The sequence below is a fragment of the Aythya fuligula genome, chromosome 1, assembly GCF_009819795.1.
Source record: "Aythya fuligula isolate bAytFul2 chromosome 1, bAytFul2.pri, whole genome shotgun sequence".
NCBI lineage: Eukaryota > Metazoa > Chordata > Aves > Anseriformes > Anatidae > Aythya > Aythya fuligula.
The window spans coordinates 42460477-42482955 of record NC_045559.1 but is presented as its reverse complement, the minus strand read 5'-3'; the positions used below and the strand labels follow the sequence as shown (position 1 = coordinate 42482955).

The 22479-nt window shown below is 34.6% G+C and overlaps 1 protein-coding gene across 1 annotated transcript in view; it reads right to left on the bottom strand.

Moving 5' to 3' along the window:
• PTPRQ (protein tyrosine phosphatase receptor type Q) overlaps positions 1-22479 on the bottom strand; it is a 104282-nt gene that overhangs the window by 63798 nt on the left and 18005 nt on the right. The window contains exons 11-21 of the mRNA XM_032207501.1: positions 22014-22166; positions 21714-21893; positions 20844-20951; positions 17989-18270; positions 16165-16347; positions 15396-15497; positions 12903-13023; positions 9106-9266; positions 7441-7586; positions 779-944; positions 13-303 (exon numbers count right to left, since the gene is read on the bottom strand). Of these exons, the coding sequence (XP_032063392.1) occupies positions 13-303; positions 779-944; positions 7441-7586; positions 9106-9266; positions 12903-13023; positions 15396-15497; positions 16165-16347; positions 17989-18270; positions 20844-20951; positions 21714-21893; positions 22014-22166 (1893 nt within the window). The remainder of the gene's footprint in view (positions 1-12; positions 304-778; positions 945-7440; positions 7587-9105; positions 9267-12902; positions 13024-15395; positions 15498-16164; positions 16348-17988; positions 18271-20843; positions 20952-21713; positions 21894-22013; positions 22167-22479) is intronic.

Genomic DNA, 22479 nt, shown 5'->3' with positions numbered 1-22479 from the left:
TCTTAAACTTACCATCTTCATCAGTTCTTATATGCAGACTTAGAGCATGCAGTTCAGAAGACCCTTTATCAGTGGCTGGTATGATTTTCAGAATGTAATCAGTGTATTTCTCCAGATTGTCAAAAATGATACTTGTGTTGTAAGTAAGGAAAGACAATATCTTATTGGTTCCCAGTTGCAATAAACTTAGAGAAACATGAAAGAAGACTAAACCATTTGGCTGGGATGGTGGAAGCCAGCTTACATTTACAGAAGATGAGGAAATGTTTTGATAGACCAGATTTTCAACAGAACCATCTGGGACTATGAGAGATAAACAAAACAAATGCATGGATTACAATACTAAAGAATCCAAAACCAAAACAGATATACACGCCCTAAGTATGATTGTTTTATAAATCTTATTTGTAAAACACTAAATATTTTGTACAATTTTTTTAACGATTTTTTTTTTTTACTATCAAAACCAAAATATTTTGATGGTATATACGAATAACCATCTATGTTACATTTGATTTTTGAAACAGCCTTAATGATGGTTTAATATAATATACTTATTGCTTGCATCCAAAGAAGAAGCTTGTGAACTATATTCTCTGTATTACAAAGCAGAGAAATCAAAATGTCTTTCATGCAAGGGAACATGAAAAAAAAAAAAATTACTAGTTTTTTTTTAGCTTTGCCATCGTAACAGTAAAAATCATTTTAAAGTTAGAGAATATTTAATAAATAGAAGCATTGATATACATTGTAACATTAAAAAAAGTTATTCACTTACTATCCTGATCTGTATATACATCTATAATTTCACTGGTTTTGTTTCCATCTCCAAAAGCTGTGCTTGCAGTTACCCACAGAGTATAATGGCTGTATTTGGCCAAGTCATCTAGAACTGCAGACTGGGACATATTGACATCGCTGTAGTTACCAGAACTTGTGAAATTCTGAAGGAAAAAAATAAATAATAATAATAATAATAATAATAATAATAATAATAATAATAATAATAATAATAATAATAATAATAATAATAATAATAATAAAATGTATTGTCTCTGAACATAAATGTTACTTATTCATTGACTTCTCATCACCACCACCAAGACAGATGATTCACCAGATCATTCAAGAGACATAAATATATACTTTGACTAGTAGTAGGTACTGATTTTTCTGAAATAATCAAGTTATTTATTGTATGTTGTCTATTACTCCTTGTACACACTACCTAATTGACTCATCCTGTCATTTGTAGCTGTTGAATGACAATCGACCTCTTTTATACACATTGACAAATATTACAAATATTACAAATATTACAAATATGTAATATTGCAATGGGTTTATCCATACTGCAACAGGAAAACAACAACAAAAAATCTGCTAATTGTTCATAGATTACATGAGCGCACTTGATTGTCTTGTCTGATCTGCATAAAGTGATCTGCATGAAAGCACTTCTCCCACTTTGCTCTTTTTTTTTTCTTTTTTTTTTTTTTAATGAGAGTAGACCTTATGTTTGTCTACTTGGCTAACTTTGAATTAAAAGTTTCCAGAGGCAGAGATCTCACTGGAACACTTGATAAACCTTTCCTCCAGTTTTCATTAAAAACATGTCATTGTTTCTATTACAAACAAATATCTCCAGTGGATTGTTTTGAACTGAATGGACCAACAGAATTCTTTTCCTTGTGCAGTTACTTGTTAACAAAAGACAACCACATGAGGACCACATCCTACTTTCTTTCAAACTATATAAAAATTTTCACTAAAACTATGACTGCTGCAATATGTTACTGCTTCAGACCCTATAAGGAGTCTGTTCTTGTTTGGAATGAGCAATTTTGGAAACTGAAAAGAAAAAAATTAACTCAGATTATACCAAAGCTATACCACATAACCGAATCTGTATTTTCCCACTGTTTTAAAGGAACTTGACTTAGAAGGCCCACAGCAGTTTGGCTCATGATTTGAAAACTATTGAGAGGTCATGGGCCCCATAAGGAAACTCAGCACCTGTATGTGGTAGGAAGTCACACTTGTGTTCCAGCTTTGAATTATCAGCATCATTCCTCTCTAGCAGCCACTTTGCTCCATTGAGCACGTGGCATCAGCAGCCAAGATGACTATAATGTTTGCATATCTAAATTCAGAAATACTGTATATAAACACGGGCATATTAAAACCATATACTAAAAAATAAGTTGTATTTCTCTTGAGGAAATTTCTTACTGAAGAAATTAGTGTGATATGCTCTGCTAAACAGTTGATTCAATATCTTGAAAGTTGATAGTTTGGTATACAATCTTCATGTCTGTCACTGAAATGTACTGATTTCTATATGTAACATGGCATGACCAATTTCTTTGTTGTTTTTTTTTCATACAGTCAAAACTATTTCTGTAGGGAAAAAAAAAAAAAAAAAAAAAAAAAAAAGGCCATACTCATTGTTTTCCCTGAGATTTTCACACCAATATCTGCAGACCTATTTTTGCCTATGGTTACCAATGCTCACATAAAATAAGTAAGTAAATAAAGTAAATAAGCAAATAAACCATTTGTTTTGTTTTGTTTTGTTTTGTTTTGTTTTTTGAATGCAGAACAGAAGCTGCTCCAATTGATGGTATACATTTCTATATACACTCCTACTGACAGACTTGGAGTAGAGAAACAGAATCCTAGAACCACAGACTTAAAACACACTCACAAGCTTGTCTGAAAGATCTGGTTAGGTCAACATCAAACGAAATACAAAGGAATTCCACCTTAACTTAGACTTTTGTCTAAATATAGATGGAAGTTAACACTGTCTTCATGTCACTAACTGAAAAATATTGGGAAAAGCTTTGCTTTACACTTGAGTGGGGAAAGATACTGGAAAACAAGGACTGAATTCTGAGGAATTTAATTAAATCATCTGATGCTCAAACACGTAACATAAAATGCTTTCTGAACCAAATGTATCGTTCTACTACTCTCATGTTATTATTGCTACGTATTATGAGTAATAATTAGTGATTGACAGTAATAGTATCTACTAAGATCTAACAAAGACTTAAACTATTTCCCTGAGTTTTCAAGGTTAAAATGTCAAAGATACAAGACAAAGTTTTGATTCTAGCTTTATAGAGAGTTTACTGGTATGAACAGCTGAAAACCCAAGCCTTAGTTTAAAAGGCATACCTTTACAATTTAGTCAGCTGCCTGCCAGTTACACACTCAGTGAACCAATGTGAAGGCTGTAACAACAGAAGTTTTGGTGGTTCAACAAACACTTTTTTAAGAGAAAGTCTCCTTACAATGAGGAGCCCAAGGACTGATAAGAGAGAACTACCTCAAACTTCCGATATGACATAATATTAGCAAAGAATGAACACATAATTAAGAGTAAGGGTGAACAGGAAGAGCTGTGTGGGTACAAACTGAGAAAAGATGAAACTTGTACTAATTGTACCCTGGGGACAGACCACTATAGGAAGTTTTAGAATTAACTGTGGCTGCAGATGAAAGCAAACAGCTTAGGATCTTTGGCTACAGCTGAAGAAATTCTTCCTTCTATCCCCTTCTTCATCCATACATGAAAGAAGTTTTGACATAGCAAAGTATCAGATTATTAAAAGCAGCTAAGTGTAAGCAATACAAGCCATGAAAGTGTCAGAAGAAAGTAGTATCTTCTTCACTCTAGGAATCAGCAGAAATTTCCAGTGGCATAAAGCTGTAATTAGTTGTATACAGACAATATAGTGTTGCTCTTCTTCACTGTTAACCATTTCCCCCCATTGTTTCTTTCTTTGCACATTTGTTCATTGTACTGTAGGGCTATTTTGAGTTAGAATATCACATACTTGACTCTGGTAATTAGGAGAGCACTGACACCATGAGGGCTAATCCAAGCCATCCGTCAATGTAATGTACACTGTTCCAGTACTTATCTAAGTGAAGATACTTGCTTTTTGTGGTCTGTACTGTACTAAGACCATCTTTTCAAAAATCTCCAGTGTACTTTAGGGAGTCTCCCTTTTTCCCTTATTTTGGTCATACTGGTGAGAGAAAATTTTTGCTTTTTAAGTTAATACACTGCATTCCTTGCAACCCTTGTCTTCATTCCAAGGTAGACCAAGCCAAATTCCATTCTGAACTGTGTCCAGTCACGTTCACTTAACTTGGCTTCAACAAAAACCTGGTGGTATGGGAGCTGGATGATTTCGGGTCTAATACTCAGAAGAGCAGCGGGCTTTCTTTCTCTTCTTAGTTCCTGGTTCCCCTGCCTAGTTTGGCAGAGTAGGACAGTTTTCATCTGTTCTGAAATTCCTATGCTGGAGAGGTTTCTCCAAGCATACATTTATATTAGTAATTAGCACCTTTCCCACTTTCTTGTTAATCAAAACACAGATATAGAGAGATTGAATAGAAGAGTTTATTCAAGTCAATATTACTGTTTATAGATCAACATTTAACAATAAGACAATTATTTCCATAAATTCTTTGTCTGTTTTTCCATGGTAAAATTTAGAATATGGGAAGTATCTGCTTCAAGTATCATGCAAGGAACCACTAAACAAAGCTTGCAAAGCTGCTGCTGCAGACAGTAAAAGCTTGAACTGCAGGAATCCAGCAGCATGACATAGAAGTGACAAGACCAAGAGCTACAGTGCCATATAGTCTGTGTAGGGAGTGCTCTTGGTCAGAATGCACATCATCTCTTTACTGGACTGGTGCAGAGTCACGAACATAAACCAAAAAGTATTTTCCCTAGATCTATGACAGAATCTGAAAAATACAGCTGAACTTGAAACTAGTGCAAGCGTTGGTTTGTTCTGCTACCTTCTAGCAGCTCTGCCTGGAAGACATTCAAGTTATCTCTGCAGACTACCATTTCGTCTCACTGTATTTCTGTGAATCTTTGTCTTTATTTGATAATGAACAATGTATTTGGCTACCAGTCATCCCTCTCTGACACTTTCTTTTACAGCCTGTCAGTATCCCACAGAAACAACCTACTCATCTATCAAAATCCTCAAATCTAATCTCCATCACTAAATTTTTCCTTCTGCTGTTCTGTTCTGAATCCCAGGTCTGAGCATCGTGCAGGCCTTCTGAATGGACAGTCACAGTGTTATTTTTCATGTAGACCTGTAAAGCAAAGAGACTATAAATTATTTTTCTGCCCTACAGAAAAGAAAAAAAAAAAGGAAAAAAAAAGGTTGGGGGAAACTCTTTTTCCTCTAAGTTTCTGCAGCATGTCAAGGAGTAAAATGCACCCTTTATCTCAGGTCTTTTACTTTTTTTCCCTGAACAAATTACTCTGCAGCTACCAATTTCCTGACCTTAACAATGTTGTTTATAATAACAGATTTCTATTCATTAATATATCTGATGAGTCTGAGAATATGTGGAGACATGAGAACCTGAGACAACAGAATAGTAATAGTTTTAGTATGATGTTTATATCTATTTCAGATTATGAAAACATTAGAATATGTTAATTTGCTTGAAGTTCTTCAACTGGGACAGTTTTCAGGCATTTGTAAGATAGACTTTAAGGCTTGGACCTCTTGTTTCCTATTATGTCCTAAAAAAGAAGCAGAAAAACTAGCAGGGAACAACAGAGTGTCTGAGAATGGAGGGTTCATAGAAGTGTGAAAAGATCATCTATATTTTCTATTCCTCTATTATCATTCTCAAAACTGAAAACAGAGTTTGATATATATGAGTAATGGTGACCTAGATGCAGGAGCATCCAAACAAGTATTATGCCTTTTCATATGTGTGCAATACAAAACTTAGCAGGATACCCTGAAACTATACAAATATCCTTCTAAGTTACAGACAGTTCTAAGCCCTGCCCTGTGTGTGTATATGTACGTATATATACACCTGTATGTATATATTACAGATGTTTATATGCTGGCTTTCATACAAGCATTTCTCTGTAAATATAAATTATCTGTCAGAAAGAAGTTGGGGAGAGATGTTTTTAAACTCCTGTTTGAAATGTCTCGCATACACAGGAATGACAAGGAACAGAATAGGAGCGTAATGTAGGTTTGGTGGTTTCCATGCTAAACAGTGAACACAGATGTATGTGAAAGGCAGAGAGAGTTAAGGGGAACAGACAGATTAGGAGTGGATCATGATTTGAGAGATTAATGGTGTTCTCCCAAGGCCAGTAAGAGAGAGATGCAATAGCAGGTGAAGTTTATCTTCTGGTAGTTTTCTACAGTGGGATGAGTTAAAAATCAAATCTGAATGGGTGAAGATGATGGGTTCCACATCTGTAAGTGGAGCAACTGTCAGTATTCTTCTGTCAAACAGATTATATGCCAAAGCAGCAGTAACTACTACCCATGCCACCATCCTTCACTTGCACAACTATATTATGTGACAATGAAACTGGACCCTCACCTTGTTGGGCCAATGCTACTATGTTCCATCTTCCCTATCTTGCTCCTTCATTTCCAGAGTCCTGGGCAAGTCCAGAGGGATTATAGTTCTTGTTGTATCAGTTTCACCATACTCTTTCACCTCAGAGTTCCACCTTCCTAAAGGCAGGAATTAGGCCAAGTCTGTAGTCCTCCTCTAATATCCCTTCAGTTGTACAAGAATTAGACAAATGCAGACACTTCTCATAGGATGGGCTTGTTCAGGCAATGCACTGGTGTAAAGGTTTCTCCAGGAATTTGTTAGGCTAACAAAAATGTTGTTGGTACAGAACTGTGTGCAAGCAGAGGCTAACACTCTGAAAAGCAGCCCTAATTTTAATCTCATCAACATGTGAACACATGGCATGGTCCTGCTTGCATCTCAAAATACGCATACAGAGCCTAGAAACCACACAGCTTCAGAGAAGTCAGAGATACACAAAACCATGTCAGCAATGACTCAACCACAGGTATTTGTAAAATCTGTGAGCATTTTTTCTTTTCTTCCTTTTCCTCCCCACGTGTAAAGCTTGTAAACAAAAACCTGTAAAAGAAGCTTACTTCTTCTTATTACACTTCTGTATCAGAATACATTATTCAAAAGAAGAGCAGAAAAACTATATGTAAATTAATACATATGATCCATAATTAAGGATGAAAGTATCAACAACAGAAAAAATAGAAATGTCCAGATCACCAAAAAATAATAAATATTATTTGTCTTTTATGCTTTAATTTAGGATTCTCAATAGTTTTGTTTCAAGATGCTAAACAAATATGTCCTTCTCAGAGTAACAAAACTATGAGAGAATCTATTCTCTAATTTGACTGTATTACCTTATTTTCAAGCATGCATTCTATACAAGCATTAAAATGTTTAAACAGAGCTGTTACAGAAATTAATTCAACTTGATAGATTAGAATAACAGTCTCAAGGATGTGCAATGAATCTTTAATGAATTAATTATTAGAACAGTTCACTGAATCATACAAATGAAGAACATAAAGAGAAGCTTACCTGTATGAATATCCCTGAATTATTTTTGAAATAAACTGAGTAGTACAGTATTTTTCCATTAGGCTTTTGAGGAGGAGACCAGAACAGCATTACTGATGTAGAAGTAACGTTTCTGTATATAACATTTTTCGGAGGATCACCTGGTGCTGAAAAAATGTTAAGTTTTAGCATGCCTAACAGAAGGCTTAGTACATTACTGTGTCCAAGACATAGCCACTATTGATTTCACAACAGCCTATGTCAAATTGAATACATTTCTGAATGTGGTATAAAAATTGCTTCTGAAAATGATAAAATAGTAACTGTAAACAATTTTTTAAAACTTTTTTTTTTTTTTTTTTTTAAGACACATTTTTATTTTGCCACACTGGCACACAAAAACTATTTTCTTATTTGTCCTTTATTTACTATGTTTTGCGTACATAGTCTACACTGTGTATGTACACAAGTAAGTGACAGTTATCACAATTTACAAACAAAAAAAGGACTTCAGATCTAAATTAAAAGCCTGTTTCTGTCTTTGATGATTATAAACAGAGTTTAGGCTTCCAACTCTTATATGTTAACCAGATACCTAAGCTTGGACAGCATGATTTTCTCTGCTTTTTAATCTCTTTCCTCAGCCTACTGAATATACAGGAAGGACTGTGTAAGTATTCTTCAATTAATCCGTCCTCCTATCCTGTAAAGCATATGGTCCTTCTCAGTAGCACAGGGATGCAGGAAACTCAAATTCCTTAATTTCATCATTTCAGTTGAAGAGAACTTAAGTCTACATTCTGGCCATTCAAGAAAGTGCTCTACACAAGTGCCATAGAGTACTGAACACTGTAGGTGAAAACTCTTGTTTTGTGTTGTTCTAGTTTGTATAACATACTAAAATATTGGAGGGAGAACTCTAAGATTGATGCCTAAAAATCCTGCCTTAAAAAGTCCGTTTCAAGCTTTATTAGCAAAGATTGGGAATACCTAAAATTTGGTGTTTCAGTCTTTTGAGAGATGCTTTGGATAGACACTAATCTTGCTACTGATAGTTGAGTTTATCTGTGCATGATGATTCTAAAATATGTCTGCACACAATCCATTTTGGAACATATTGCAGCAATATAATTAGTGGGAAAAACAGAAATATTAATGTAACTGAAAACCTTTAAAAGCACAGTATACAGTATGATCATTTATAGAAGTTAACTACAACTTTGAAAATCATTAAAAAAGAACAAACGATTAAATCATTGCACACCTACAGATTTAACTTTCAAATTAAATCCATTTCAGGATTGTGAGAAAGACTCTAGAGAGTATTTTCCCTCTCAGAAATTATGGCAGAGCAAGATAGAGCAAAGAGCTATTACGTATATTATAATATTAATTAGGTTTATTTCAAAATTTAAAACTAAATTATTTTAGTCTTACCTGTCTTGAAGGGAAACACATTCTGCTCAGTAGAACAACAGAAATTCCAAACATAATTTTATAGAACCATAGATATAGTGTACAAACACAGACACACATCCACACACACGTATATACAAGTAGAACATCTCTTCTTGACCAGTCAAATGCCATTCTCCTTCAGCAGCATTATTAACTTATATGAGCCTAACAGAAATTCAAGGCTACATGAAATCAAAGATTCCTACTACATGTAACATATAAGCTTACCTCCTTCAGAAGTTCTGAATATTATAGTATCGCTTTTTATGTTGCCATCTCCAAATCTTGTACTTGCTGTAACGTATGCACTATACTCAGAGTTATTTTCCAGATCTGTGAACTGCAGTGATGTTTCTGTTACATTAACACTCCTTTTTGATATTTTATTCCTAAAGAAAAATATTTTATTAATTATATATGCATGCCATTTCTCTATGTATACAACTCTGGAATATGATATTAAATTGAAAAAATGCTATATTGTGGTAAATACAAATATTTTAGGCTTTAAAGAAGGCCTTGGTAAGTTCCATCTCATATATTGAAAAGCTCACGTTTGTACTTTTGCATCACAATAGGGCTCTTTATTTATTTATTTATTAAAAAAAAACACCAACAACAAAACAACAACAACAAAACAAAACAACAACAACAACAAACACCAACAAAAATGTATGTCAATTCCATCAGCAAAGGAGATTATTATATTGAATACTGAGGAGGAGTAGGTCCATCTTGTAACTGCTATCAAATGGTTATATGGTACCCTTGGGAAGGACACAGGAGGGCATAACTAAACTGTCTCCCTGGACAGGAATAGCGAAATATAAAAAGATTATAGCAGGGAGCATGCCCTACTGTGACTCTGTGAAATTGGTCAGAAGGCTGAAGTTATAAATGGAATAATAGAAGATGATATGGAGCAGGAATTAGCTGGTGCTGAGTTAATTCTGGTGGAATGTAGCAAGGGATCAGAATGGAACTCTAGTCAGGCCAAAACCAGCCTAGAATGACCATAAGATGTAACATTAATAAAATGCTGGTATTAGCATAGGTATGAAATGATTATAAGAAAGTAAAGTAAGATACAGAAATAACTAATTTGAATTTTAAAAGTCTGTTATTCCTGAAGAAATTAATTTATTATTTTACAGAAGAAAAATAAAAATCTGGCTAACATTCCATTCTGCAAATAATTCTGTATGAATGGATACTCTGTGTTTCTAATGGGATTTCATAGAGGGATGATAATTTTACAATAAAAAAAAAAAAAAAAGCAAAACAATGAAGGCTGATCCTTTTCAGGGAAACAGTCTTTGTAACACAGTGCCACCAACATTATATTTTTCTCAAAGTTTTGATATTTTGAGTAGTGTATAAAGGAAAACAAAAGGCTGCTGTCACAATTATTAAATTCTATACAAAGAAAACACATTTTCTTTGATCTTTGTCCAATATATTCTTAGTACAGAAAAAGGTAGCTGGTTGTAATTTAAGAAGAAAACGTACAGCTCACTGCTGCAAACATTTCCATGCTGAGTAATTGCATTCTCATAATGTCTTATTTGCCAAAGAACATCTCCACAATTAGGCCATCGTTACAAAGAAGAACTAAAGCTTGGAGTTTTTCAAGAAAAGTTGATTTTCTGTTCAGAAAACAACTGAGACTGCAATCAAAATAATAAGAATAGAATGATCAAGGTGAATTTAGTCTTCACAGACAATGAGAAAGAGGTCTAGCAGAATACACTAACCTGAGGAATTCCAATAAGGAACAATAATATTAAGTTTTAAATGAGATTTTTCAAAAACCTAGATAAAGGAGGTCCTAAGAAATTGTGTACTAGACAAAGACAGGCACTATAGTTTCATTAAAAGATTGCACCTCTAAGTAGATCTATTCAGTAATTACCTCAGAAAAAAAAAAAAAAAAAGCTCAATGGGATAATGCTAATTTTTGAGCCTGAAATATTTTCTTTAAAAGAACAGTGGTATGGGTTGCTGTGCAAGTACAGCAAGAAGTAAATAGCTATTGGCAAGTTGAGCAGTTTCATTAATATGCCTTGGTACTATGGAACTGCTGACTCGCAATATGAGTTTATAGACTCAAGGTACCCAGAAAGTTCCTTTGCTACTTACTTGTACCCAAAACCACCGTGTCCTGTGACAAATTCATGAAGGACAATACCAAAGAGAACGTTGCTCTTTACAGAAGTTGTGGATTCTTGTTCCCAAATCATTAAAGAAATCTTACCAAATTTTCTGTAATTGCCATGATGTATTTAAGAGAATGAACAATTATTTAACTATATATAGAACCTGTATTAGCTTTCCTTTTCCTGCTTTATCAAGAAGCTCTGGGAATAACAATCTCCCCAGTAACACAGAGAATGCCTCTCCAAAAGCAGAAGCTATGGCATGGCAGTTTGCCTTGTCATATATCACCCTGAAACACACTGGATGAAATTATATAGCCAATTCTGTTAAATACATAAATTAAAAAAAGAAAAAAAGAAAAAAAAAAAAAAAAAAGAGTGAAGCTGTGACCCTTTGGAAGGCAAAGGGAGTTTTCCTCCAATGTCCTTGCCTCAGGATGATACCTAATCCCTGTCTAATTTTAGATATGGCACAGTAAGGACAGATAAGACACAGCAAGGAGAATACGGACTGAAAAAGAACAAGGGTTACTGCAAAAAGTTATGTGTTTGTTTAATTCAAATGTTTGGAAGGATGGATCAATTAACAGTTTTTAAAAACTAATTCTTACTAACTCACTTGTCGTAACAAAAGCAGTAAGCTTTTAGGCAATATAAGGATGAAAAGTTCTATAACCTCAAGTCCTCCAAAACAGTAATCTATATCATGAAGCAGCTCCTTCCTAGATAGAAGACAGTATTAAATTTATAGTTTGTTATTAAGGACTACCAGACCTTGCCAACACAGCAGAATTAACAAGACAAGCTAAATGTAACTCTTCTGGAAAGAAAAGCACACTCCTATTCATTTGATCACAAACTTAACTAGAAATTATAATTTCTACTGAAGAACTGAGGACAAATCTTACCCCAAAACTGTGAAGTTACATTAAAATAATAAATGTAAGCCCAATAATATTACATTTATAAAGACTTAATTTGCACACTTGGTTCAAATCTCATAAGGTGGAATTCTTTAGCATTTGCTTGCCATGTTTTTGTATTGGCAATAAAATGGTACAGCATAAATACAGTTATTAAAAGTAATCATAAACAAAATCTTTTCAATCCCATAAGAAGTTATAAATAGATCTATGAAGAAACGGCAAAGCACCAGACTGAACAACATTGTACGGAGAACAGGACAGAAGCTGCAAGTTTAAAAATGCCCAAATTCCTTTTGAAAGATTAAAAAAATAAAAGATCCCAGGAGCAAGGACAGGAAACAAATGCATGGAAGAAGAAAAGGAGAAAAAACTATATAGCAAGTGAAAATTATATATGAAAGAAATATTTGTTTTGTTATAAATATATACAAAATACAACATCAAGCATAACTAATAGCACATACAAAGACTAAAATTGCAAATCTTGAGCTCTTATGCCATATGGATGGTAGCTAGTAGAGATCTCAAATTGTTTTTACACACTTTCTACAAAATAAATCTCCTTCATGTCAATTTCAGATTTCCTTTACGTTTTAGGATTAGCCAGTGCCCTGCCTTAAAATAGGCCCAATCAGTATAGAATGAAAGTCATCACGCTCTAATTAAAATTTGAATTAATTTACAAAAATAAAACCCTCAGGAAAAAAAAAAAATAAAAAATAAAAAAGAAACATTGAAACCACTTGCAAAATATTTAATACCTCAGTTTTCAATTACCACATTATATTTGAATTTGTATACACAAAAGGCTAGTATTCTAAGTGCTGGATGAATATGTATTCTCCAAAAACATGTAATCAACACATTGTGTAAGAAAAACCTAACATTCCTGCTAGGTTACAGATTAATATTTATCCTCAGAACTATTTCCAGAAAATCTTACCAGACGTAAACTGTGTAATAGAGGATAATTCCATTTGGCTCCAGTGGAGGTTTCCATGACAACTTCACAGTGACACCCGACAACTGTTTTACTGAGAGGGATTCTGGAGGAGAACTAGGAGCTATGAAATGAGAGAACAGGACACAACATCTTGTTAAACAGCTAAGATTGATGGGATATGCAGCATCCTTAAATAGGATTTTAATTATTTGTGATGGAAAGTGAACTTTGTGCTACACAGGTACAGTATCCATCAACTAATGTTATAGCACAGCTTCTTTTCCTTTTTCTGACAGATGATAAAAGAAGATTTTGCATGGTGGTGTTAGAACATCTGTTTCTGTGATTCAATGGAAAAAGTACTTCATGAGAAAACGGGGCAATGGGTAGGTCACAGTGATTCACCTACTGTCCAAGTATGTTGCTGTAATGTTTTTTCTTCTAATAAAAGCAAGAGCTTTATAGGTATGAACACGTGTAAAATACAGCTAAATAGTTCCCCTGAGGAAAAAGAGGTGCTGGAAATAATTATATGAAGCACCAAAATGTGGAAAAATGCACAAGCACGGCACTGAGAGATGATAAAAATGTGGGATACTAGGCAGCAGTAAAATCTATGCACTCCATCAAATAAGGACCACATTCATACACTTAGCATGTCACAAGGGCAACTATAAAGATAGGCATTGACTGAGACCATTAAAATTCATGTTAAGATGAACTTTACATGACACCATGTTACAACTGTGCAGGGAAACATCATAAGTAAGGGAAAGTGTTACACCATGTTTGAATTCATTTTAATTGAATTACTCTGAAGTTCATATAAGTATTACTGAAGAAAAACATACCTATGTATGTATAAGTGATATTGCTTTGTATTAGCATGTTATTGAGAAGCAAACCGTCTTCTTGATTCATGTATATATGCATCACTATGTGGTACTATTAGAATGACTTCTGTTTTTCTCAAATTAATCCAAATAGCATCATGTACTAAAAATTCAGGTCATAGTTGTAGTCATGCATGGAAATTGAGAATATGAGCATAGCTATTAGCAAATCTATGAAACATTTGGTCCAAAACTTGGAACACTGTGTTCCTGTGAAAAAAGTACATGTGGTGTATTATAAATATTTTTGTTTCTCAGTTGTTGTTCCTTCTATTGCTATCTTAAAAGTTGGCATAAAGGTTTTACAACTCTGTACATTCAAGACAAAGATATTTTTCATGAACAAAGGTTCACTGAATTCAGTAAGCATCTGCATTTAGTAACAAAAAAAATGGTGACAGATGTATTTAGTGTTTTTCTTGTTACACTGTCCTCAGAGACTATACAATAAAAGATCTATGAAACACCGAATGTTGTATCTTCTTGGCATGTCCAGTTTATTGTACAATTCTTGTTCAGGGGATTTTTTTTTGCTAGAGTATAGAATTAATATTGTTCTAACTGAAAATACACTATGTAAAAGATAGTTTTATCCAAATTAGCTGTTCCCAGTATGCTCCAATAACATTACTATTGAACAAAAGTTTATTACTTTTGGTGAACATAAGCTCACCAACACCTTGGAGATTTGCAAAGATCTATTATCATCAAAAATTGGATCTTGGGCAAGTCAATGCTTCCTAATAGATGGAAAGAGACAATTTGGGAATGCCTCATGGGATGTTTGCGTCAATGCAGCTTTAATCTAGGTTTTCAGAAATTTCCTCCCTAAGCAATGGAGAGAGACAGACAGGCTTCTTCAAATGCAAGTCACAGCACTTAATTGAGATTCTGCTTTGAATTTTTTTCAGGAGTCCCTTACCAGTATCTATAGAGGAGATCAGTGACAACTTCATACAACTGCATTGGCTACTGAAAGTGCAAATATCATTTTATGGTACCTCTGCTGATTTACGAATTGTACAAATTAGCAGGGAATGCAATGACTATGTTCTACTGTGAGCCCATAGAACACTCCCCTGCTAAATTTCAAAGTCTAGTACTACTGAAAATGGACTTTGAGTATTTTCATAATATTAATAATTTTGCATCTATGTGTGCATGTGTGCCTCTGTTTAGAAGAGCCCCAAAATCTCCAAGTAAAAGAACCAGAAATGTCCCTGGACCATTTAAGATGGTTTTGGTTTTCCTTTTCTCCAGCTCTCACAAGTCTGCAGAACAAAATGCAACATTCAATTCTAGTGTTTGATTAGAATAATACTAGTAAATTAAGATCCTTCAAATGCAGAAGATGTTAAGACCAAATGCCCGTGCACAGCAATCTTATGATTCATAGAGATTGTATTGGTTAACATATTACATAGTATCTATAAACACACACACACAAAGATGCAAACACGGATGCATATCGTTGAATGTGTAGATAAATAGATATAGAGGTTACAAAAATGTGTATAAAACCCATGCATAGCTGATATAAAGCATAAGATTAGATTAAGACTACAAGCAATGAAACATCACAACTTCTGTTCTGACTTACCGTCCTCATCAGTCAGTACATGCAGAGGTGCACTACAAAGGCCCTCTCCCATCGTGGTACTAGCAGACACTTCTATTGTATATTCTGTATATTTCTTTAAATCTAAGTAAAGAAGAACAATTCAGAAAATCAACCATTCAGTAGGGAAAGTTTTTTCTTTTAATGGAAAAAAAATATATTGAGATCCTATTCCACAAGTAGAAGTTCTGAAGTACTGAACAGGCACAGCATTTACTCTGATTGATGCCTTTAGAGACTGAAAAAAAAAAAAAGTGACTTCAGCTGCACCTCATACGTCTTGCCCTCTAGACTACTTTATATCTCATATTCCTGGAATGCTTTAAAGTTTATGCTTAGTGATACTCTGAAAATATACTAGTTGAAGTATTCGGCTGCCAGTATTAGCTGGTGAATTATGCTGCAGTTATAATGACAGAATAAATAAAAAGATTAGAAAGATACATAGGTGAGCTCAGTGTTTACTTTGTTACAATGATAGATACATGAAAAATATTATTGAAGTTCTTTATACTTTAAACATCTACAACACAATAAGAGGCATGTTAGATTCTGTACCAAGCATGGCCCATTCTACCACATTACTGCAGGACACAACTGGCTGCCTCTCAGCAGAGGCAGCATATAGTTATGTAAGGACAAGAATGATTTTGTCCTTTCAGGGAATTAATTGATATGAATCAGTGGGTCAGTTGAATCCTTCTCAGAATAAGTTACAGTTGCCTTAAGTTCCAGATCATTATATACTAGCCTGTAATACGTAGTACCAGATGAGTAGTGTTTATGACTCTTTGCTCAGTTCCACCAGTCCTCTTGAGATAGATTGTGTATGTCTGTATGATTCCATTGGGAATGGATGGTGGAAAAAATGATAATTCAATTTCCACAGATGAGATGTTCCTATAGGTTATGCTTTCCGGTGCAGAATCAGGAACTAGAAGATGAAATTTAGACTTGTAAAAGATCACAGTTAGTTTCATTGATTTCTTAAACATTTTTTTTTTTTTAAAACTGGCTACAAGGAAACACACTGTGAACATTTTGATTTTTATCTTGGTGATGGTTTTCTCGTTTTTGTTTGTTTGTTTGTTTGTTTTTTTGGGGGGGACTTTGGGGAGCAATGTTGTCTGTTGCATGAAATAAATTTCAGGAGGCTAAATTGGAAGATCAAAAATATATGACAGACATGCACTGCATTGATAAAGGAGAGGTCATTCTTTTAAAAAAAAAAATATTAAAATCATCTTAACATGCCAGATAAAAAAGCTGCTAGAGCATGGTACTAAACTTTCCCTCTACTATCCCATAACTATTACTGCTATCCTCTAAGCTAGCTGTTATTAGAAGATTTTTCATGTGCTGCTGTAATTTACTCTTCATATCAGGAACAGCCTTTGTATTCCTTCTTTCAAGGTGAAATATGCAAACTGCATGAATGCCTGTATTAAGGGGAAAAAAGGGGGAGGGGGTGAGGAACCCTAACTTTATGCTGTGAGGGCCCTGAGATCAATTTGCCTCCCGGGGGTTTGGCTGTGGGGTCTTGGGGCCAGCTCAGCGATAGAGTAGCTGAGCTGCTCTATCTTTTTTTCACCTCCTCGCTGGAGACACACTCACAGACATTGCATCAGTGAGGCCACAGCCAGGGCTGACCACTGTCCTCTGGGAGATACTTTCAACCAGGGCTCTCTTGCTGTGTCCTTGGTTGAGCTACAGCTCCTGCTGCATTGCTGAAGTACCACTGACCTAGCTCCGACTTGCAGACAGACATCTCAGGCTGGCCTCCACTTGGCCCCACCACCATGGGCCTGCTCAGCTATCACTGGGCTGTGTCTGACTTAGTTACTGTCACTGAAACTGATCCTGACCCTGACTTGCTGACTCACTTTCCTCACTTGACCTGCCTCATCACCACGGACTCGTTTGGCAACCTGGACTCGGCTGCTCCTGGCTGCCCCCCGCACTGAGGGTTGGTGGGACAGGCCCTGGCTAGTGAAGCTCCTGCCCTGCAAGCCCAGGGACCCTCCTTGGGTCTTGAATCCCTGTCCCTTAGGGAGCAGCTGTCAATTGCTTTATCATGGCAATTGTTTTTTGTGTACATGTTTATTTCTATCCTCACAGAAATACACAAGTGTTTTCTGTTATCCAAATTTTTCTGATATAATAATATATCTGATTCCAGCAACTTATAATCATACAATGACAGCACAATTTGCTCCAAAGATCACATAAGGCATGGACAGATGTTTGGAATGCCCAAAACATTCTTATCAAAGTAAGGACATTTAAAAAAACTTTTCTGCTTAAGCAACATCAAGAAATTGAATAAATACCATGAGACCCAGTGAAATAAGCCCACAACTCTGCCTAAGTTCATGGCAGAATGGTAACAGAACTCCCAAGAGCTCTTGGATACATCAGCCCGTTAATAGGTTGTAGTTCACTCAAAATGCTCCACCTTTCAGATCCTCCCTTATTTTCATTCTTCTCATCTCAGAAGATGTTTTGTTTATCAAACATCACCATAAAGCCGTTGACTGAAAAAAGTACAGTATTTTTTTAAAAGCCATATACTCACCAGTTTCAGAAGTTCTCACCAGAAGTGGGAAAGATGACTGATTCCCATGGCCAAGTCTGGTGAATGACCTTACAGAGATGTTGTAGAGAGTATATGGACTCAGTTCAGTAAGTGATATGCTTGTAGATGAGGCATTTTTAATAAATAAATCATTGGAATCACTGTAGAGAACTTCATAGTGAGTTATGAGACCATTGGGTTGTTCAGGTGGTAACCATCTCAGATATATCTCTGTTGCAGTCACATTTACTAACTCTACATTTTGGGGTGGGGAGTCTGGTTCTACAATACAGAAATCAAAGAGAAAAAAAAAATAAACAAGTCTGAGAAGTTCAGTTAATTGAATATAGGACTGATCTAATAAACCTATTGGATTCTAACACACTGAGATATCCTGAGACTGTAACAAAATGCATAGCTAACTGTAGCAAAAAGGCACTAATTTACTTACTCACATTCCTTCTCAAAGTTTTACCTCTTTTTAACTTAGTTAATTTCTGTGGCTTTTTTTTTTTTTTTTTTTTTTTTTTTCCACTAATAAAACTAGACATCTTTTTGCATCCCAGACACTTTAGCTTTTCTGGATCTTTTTTCTTTTCATTCACTTACAAATGTATCCAAAAGTTCAGCTTAAAAAAACAAAGAAACAAAACAAACAAACAAACAAAAAAATACAACCTCTTGTCTATTGCTTTCATTCAGATTCATTCTTCAAATCCTTTTATTGGCTTCCTCTAATTCAAGTTCTTTAACTTTGAATGTTATCTTTCTGCTTTCTTCTTAAATAACCACTCATCTTACTTCACTCAACCAACAACTGAACAAAGGAAAGGGACTGTATGCAGCGTAACTGAATTCCCTTTTAGTTTACTGATACAGTTGTTAATTGATAACCCCAAAGACCCCAGTGTAAATCTTGCATACACTGGTGAGAAGGTCAGGCACAAAACAATTCCAGCTCCAGGGCAATGTGTTGGCTAAATCTACTGGCAATGTACTCATGTGACTCCAGTGAGCTCATAACACATTGAAGTGTTGAAGGAGTGAGTGGGCTGCACTTATGAATAAGATCAGCTCTGAATGTCAACCTTGATTCCTCTGAAGGCTTCATCGCTTCACCCCTGAAATAACCTCTCTATAAAATAACAACAACAACAACAAAATGTAGTAAGAACTTAGGATTATACTTTAAGTTTGTGTACACATACACAGGCATTTCAGAATTTATCTTGAAAGGTTTTTGTGTAAAGGTCTCACAAACCCATTTCATTCCTGATTTCTGAGCCTGTGAATAAAAAACATTAACTGTAATAGATCACTATTCTCTGGATGACAGGACTGCCCACATGGATAACTCCGATGTGAAGAAGCTTAATTTTCAACTGAAATGCATTTTCAATTTATCTGGCATGTTAAAAATATTTAAACACCACAGCATATTATCTTCAATTCTAATATGTCATATCATCTAAGACAGATGTAATGACTCTTTTATTTGGAAGTATCTCTCTCTTTTCAGGAGTCAAACAAGTTGTAATTGCTAGGTTGGTTAAAGTTAAGAGACATGAATCTCAAAACAAATTACCTCAGGAAAACTAAGGAAAACAAAGAACAAGATAAGAGTAATTACACAGAGTTTTATAAAAAGGTAAGAATTATCAGTGATTCTCTCTCTGACTTCCCCTAGGTTTGCATGTATCTCTTACCAATGGATGAACTGTTGTCCTGATACTCAGCTTTGAACAACTTTCTGTTATGTTCAGAGGCAGGGAATTGAAAACTTAAAATTTATTTCTGAGAAAAAAAGATACATAAGTAGGTAATTTTCTGTTCTTGTGATATGCCTTTCTTCTGGAAAAACTAACAGTGTAGAAGGATGCAACCTTTAAAAAAAATTAGTAGCACTTTAAGCTTCACTGTTTAATTTGATATTTCGGTTGGCCGGCTACTCATATCATGTAAACCTCATAAATCTCTATAATTTTTAATCCTTCAATCCTTTGCTCTCTTTTATACCCACTTAATTATTCCTCCTGTATGTAGCATATTTGGCAGCTGTGAGAGATAAATGACAATTCGACAATTACCTTCTTTATTACTTTGATAAAAGTTGGAAATATCTCTTTTCAAACCAGTGAAAGTAAAAACCTGATATAAATGAGGAAAGATTAAGTATTAAACTCATATTGCTGCTTTGTAAATCAAATTCCCAAGTTCTCTTTGCCAATGGCAACTCCAGCTACTGTACCTTCATGTGTGGATAATGTCTTGCAAAGAAGCAAGCCTCAGAAATCTTTATAAGGTAGTATTATACCTTACATTAAAACTATTGATCAGTCTTAAGAGGGCTAAAGCCCTAAACCTGTATAAAAACAAGCACATATAATACCATTAAAAGCTCACTTTATCAGGAGCTCTGTTTATAGACATCAATATGGCTTCTGAATTGGTGAAAGCTGTGGTTTCTAGATGCTTCAGAAACCGACCTAATTTCCATATGATAACCAAGGGGGGGGATTTTGAGTTCCAAAGATAAATGATTATAATTTAGATGGGGTCTAGGGACACACTGTTTTCAGTGAAGGAACCTCAGCTCTTCAGCTTTCCTACCTCACCTCTTGGCCTATCCGAGTTGAAATTAGTGGATTCCTGGTCATGCTGCAGGTTTTATAATTATTTCTAGCACTTACCTGAAAATAAGCTGAATAAAGTCACTGACTGATAAAATAACAATTTCAAGAAACATTGATTTTATTTGTATGCTTTCTTCCCCTCCTTAGTTATGTGTCCAGACTTATGAAGAAGTATAAACCTCAGTACAGAAATCAAATCATCATTGCAATCAGTGTATTTACCATCTTCAGGAGTTCTCACAAAAACATCATTCTCTTCAGACAAAGCACTTTCTCCAACCATGGTAGAGGCTGCAACTCTCATTTTATAATTTGTGTATTTTTTTAAACCTAAAAAAAAAGTAAAAAACAAATTATTGCTGATAATCCTCCTTGAACATTTCATAGCTTATTTATAAAACTGTTAAAATGGATGCTGTTCTAAGACTTTTTGATATACATTTGCCATCTAAAAGTATAATACCATTTATCTGGGGAGAGTCAAATAAACACTTAGTCAAATCAATAAATTTTGAAATAAGTCAACTAGCTTCAACCCTGTAAATAGCTTTAATTTAGTTGTGAAAACAAGGGATGTGTATGTGTACATACAAGTACGTGTTTTTATTCTATATGAATTACTCTGTTTAGCACAAATAAACTCCCCAAACCCCATTAAGCATGCATTTTCTTCAATTATTATCAAAATTTTCACCTTAAAAGACAAAAATTATTATTAACAGCATACAAATACTGTCTGGGAAGGAGAAATCAAGTCTGAAAAAGTATTATCAATTTAGAAACATTTTCCTGTATGGAAAGAAGAGGCTAAGGAAAAAAAAATAATGGAAAATCCATTTCACAAATTACTACTTGCTACATTATGTGCCTTATGTAGTCCTCTCCTCCATTTCACATTCCCTGTATACCTCTCCACAGCAGACAAGTCTGACAATAGTGTCCCAGCTTTGTTTTCACATGCAGATTGTTGTGTTGTGTGTGGATGGGGGAGATTTGATCTATCTGCCTTACAAATGGCTACGTTACATAAAGTTGGCATAAATGATTTTGCATAATATATTTGCAATTATTTTTTATCAAATGACACTGTACCTGTCATAATTAAGCTGTTGTTTGAAGTTGTTGTGTGGAATGCTCTTTTTGTATCCAGCTCCATTGCATAAACGGTATAATGAATAATTTTGCCATTGGGATTTGCTGGAGGGTCCCAACACAGCAAAACAGAGGAGGAGCTAAGATTCTTATATGATATATTTTGCACTGAACTTGGAACTTCAACAAAAACACACACAAAAGAAAAAAAAACAGTAAGTAAAAGAAATTATTAAAAATAGAATAAAATTTCAATGAAAGAAGTTATGTATGTTAACTTATTTCTAAGTTACACATTACCTTGCTCATGTGTTCTGACTGTGAGAACAGATGGTGGCCCTTCTCCAATAGCAGTGAAAGCAGACACACTGATTGTGTAGTCTGTGAAAGGTACAAGGCCCTTTATAACATATGACAGCTCTTCAGCCAAAATGTTAATGGCATACTGATTATCTGCAATCAAATGGAGAGAAATAGTTACTTACCTGAAAACCTTTTTTTTTTTTTTTTTGTTTTTGCATTCTAAACTCAGTTTGACATGATAACCTTGAACTATTTTACTGCAAAAAGAATCAACTTTCATGGCAATTACAAAAATATAAAGAAAATGTTACACAGCATCTCATAATCAAGGAGCCATTTTTGAGATATTTGAGAAATATCTCAAAAAAAAAAAAAAAAATTAAAAAAGAGAGAAATGTCTAGGAACTAGGAAAAAGCAATCTTCCTATACTTCCTAGGAACACTGGAACATAGTTCCGAATAC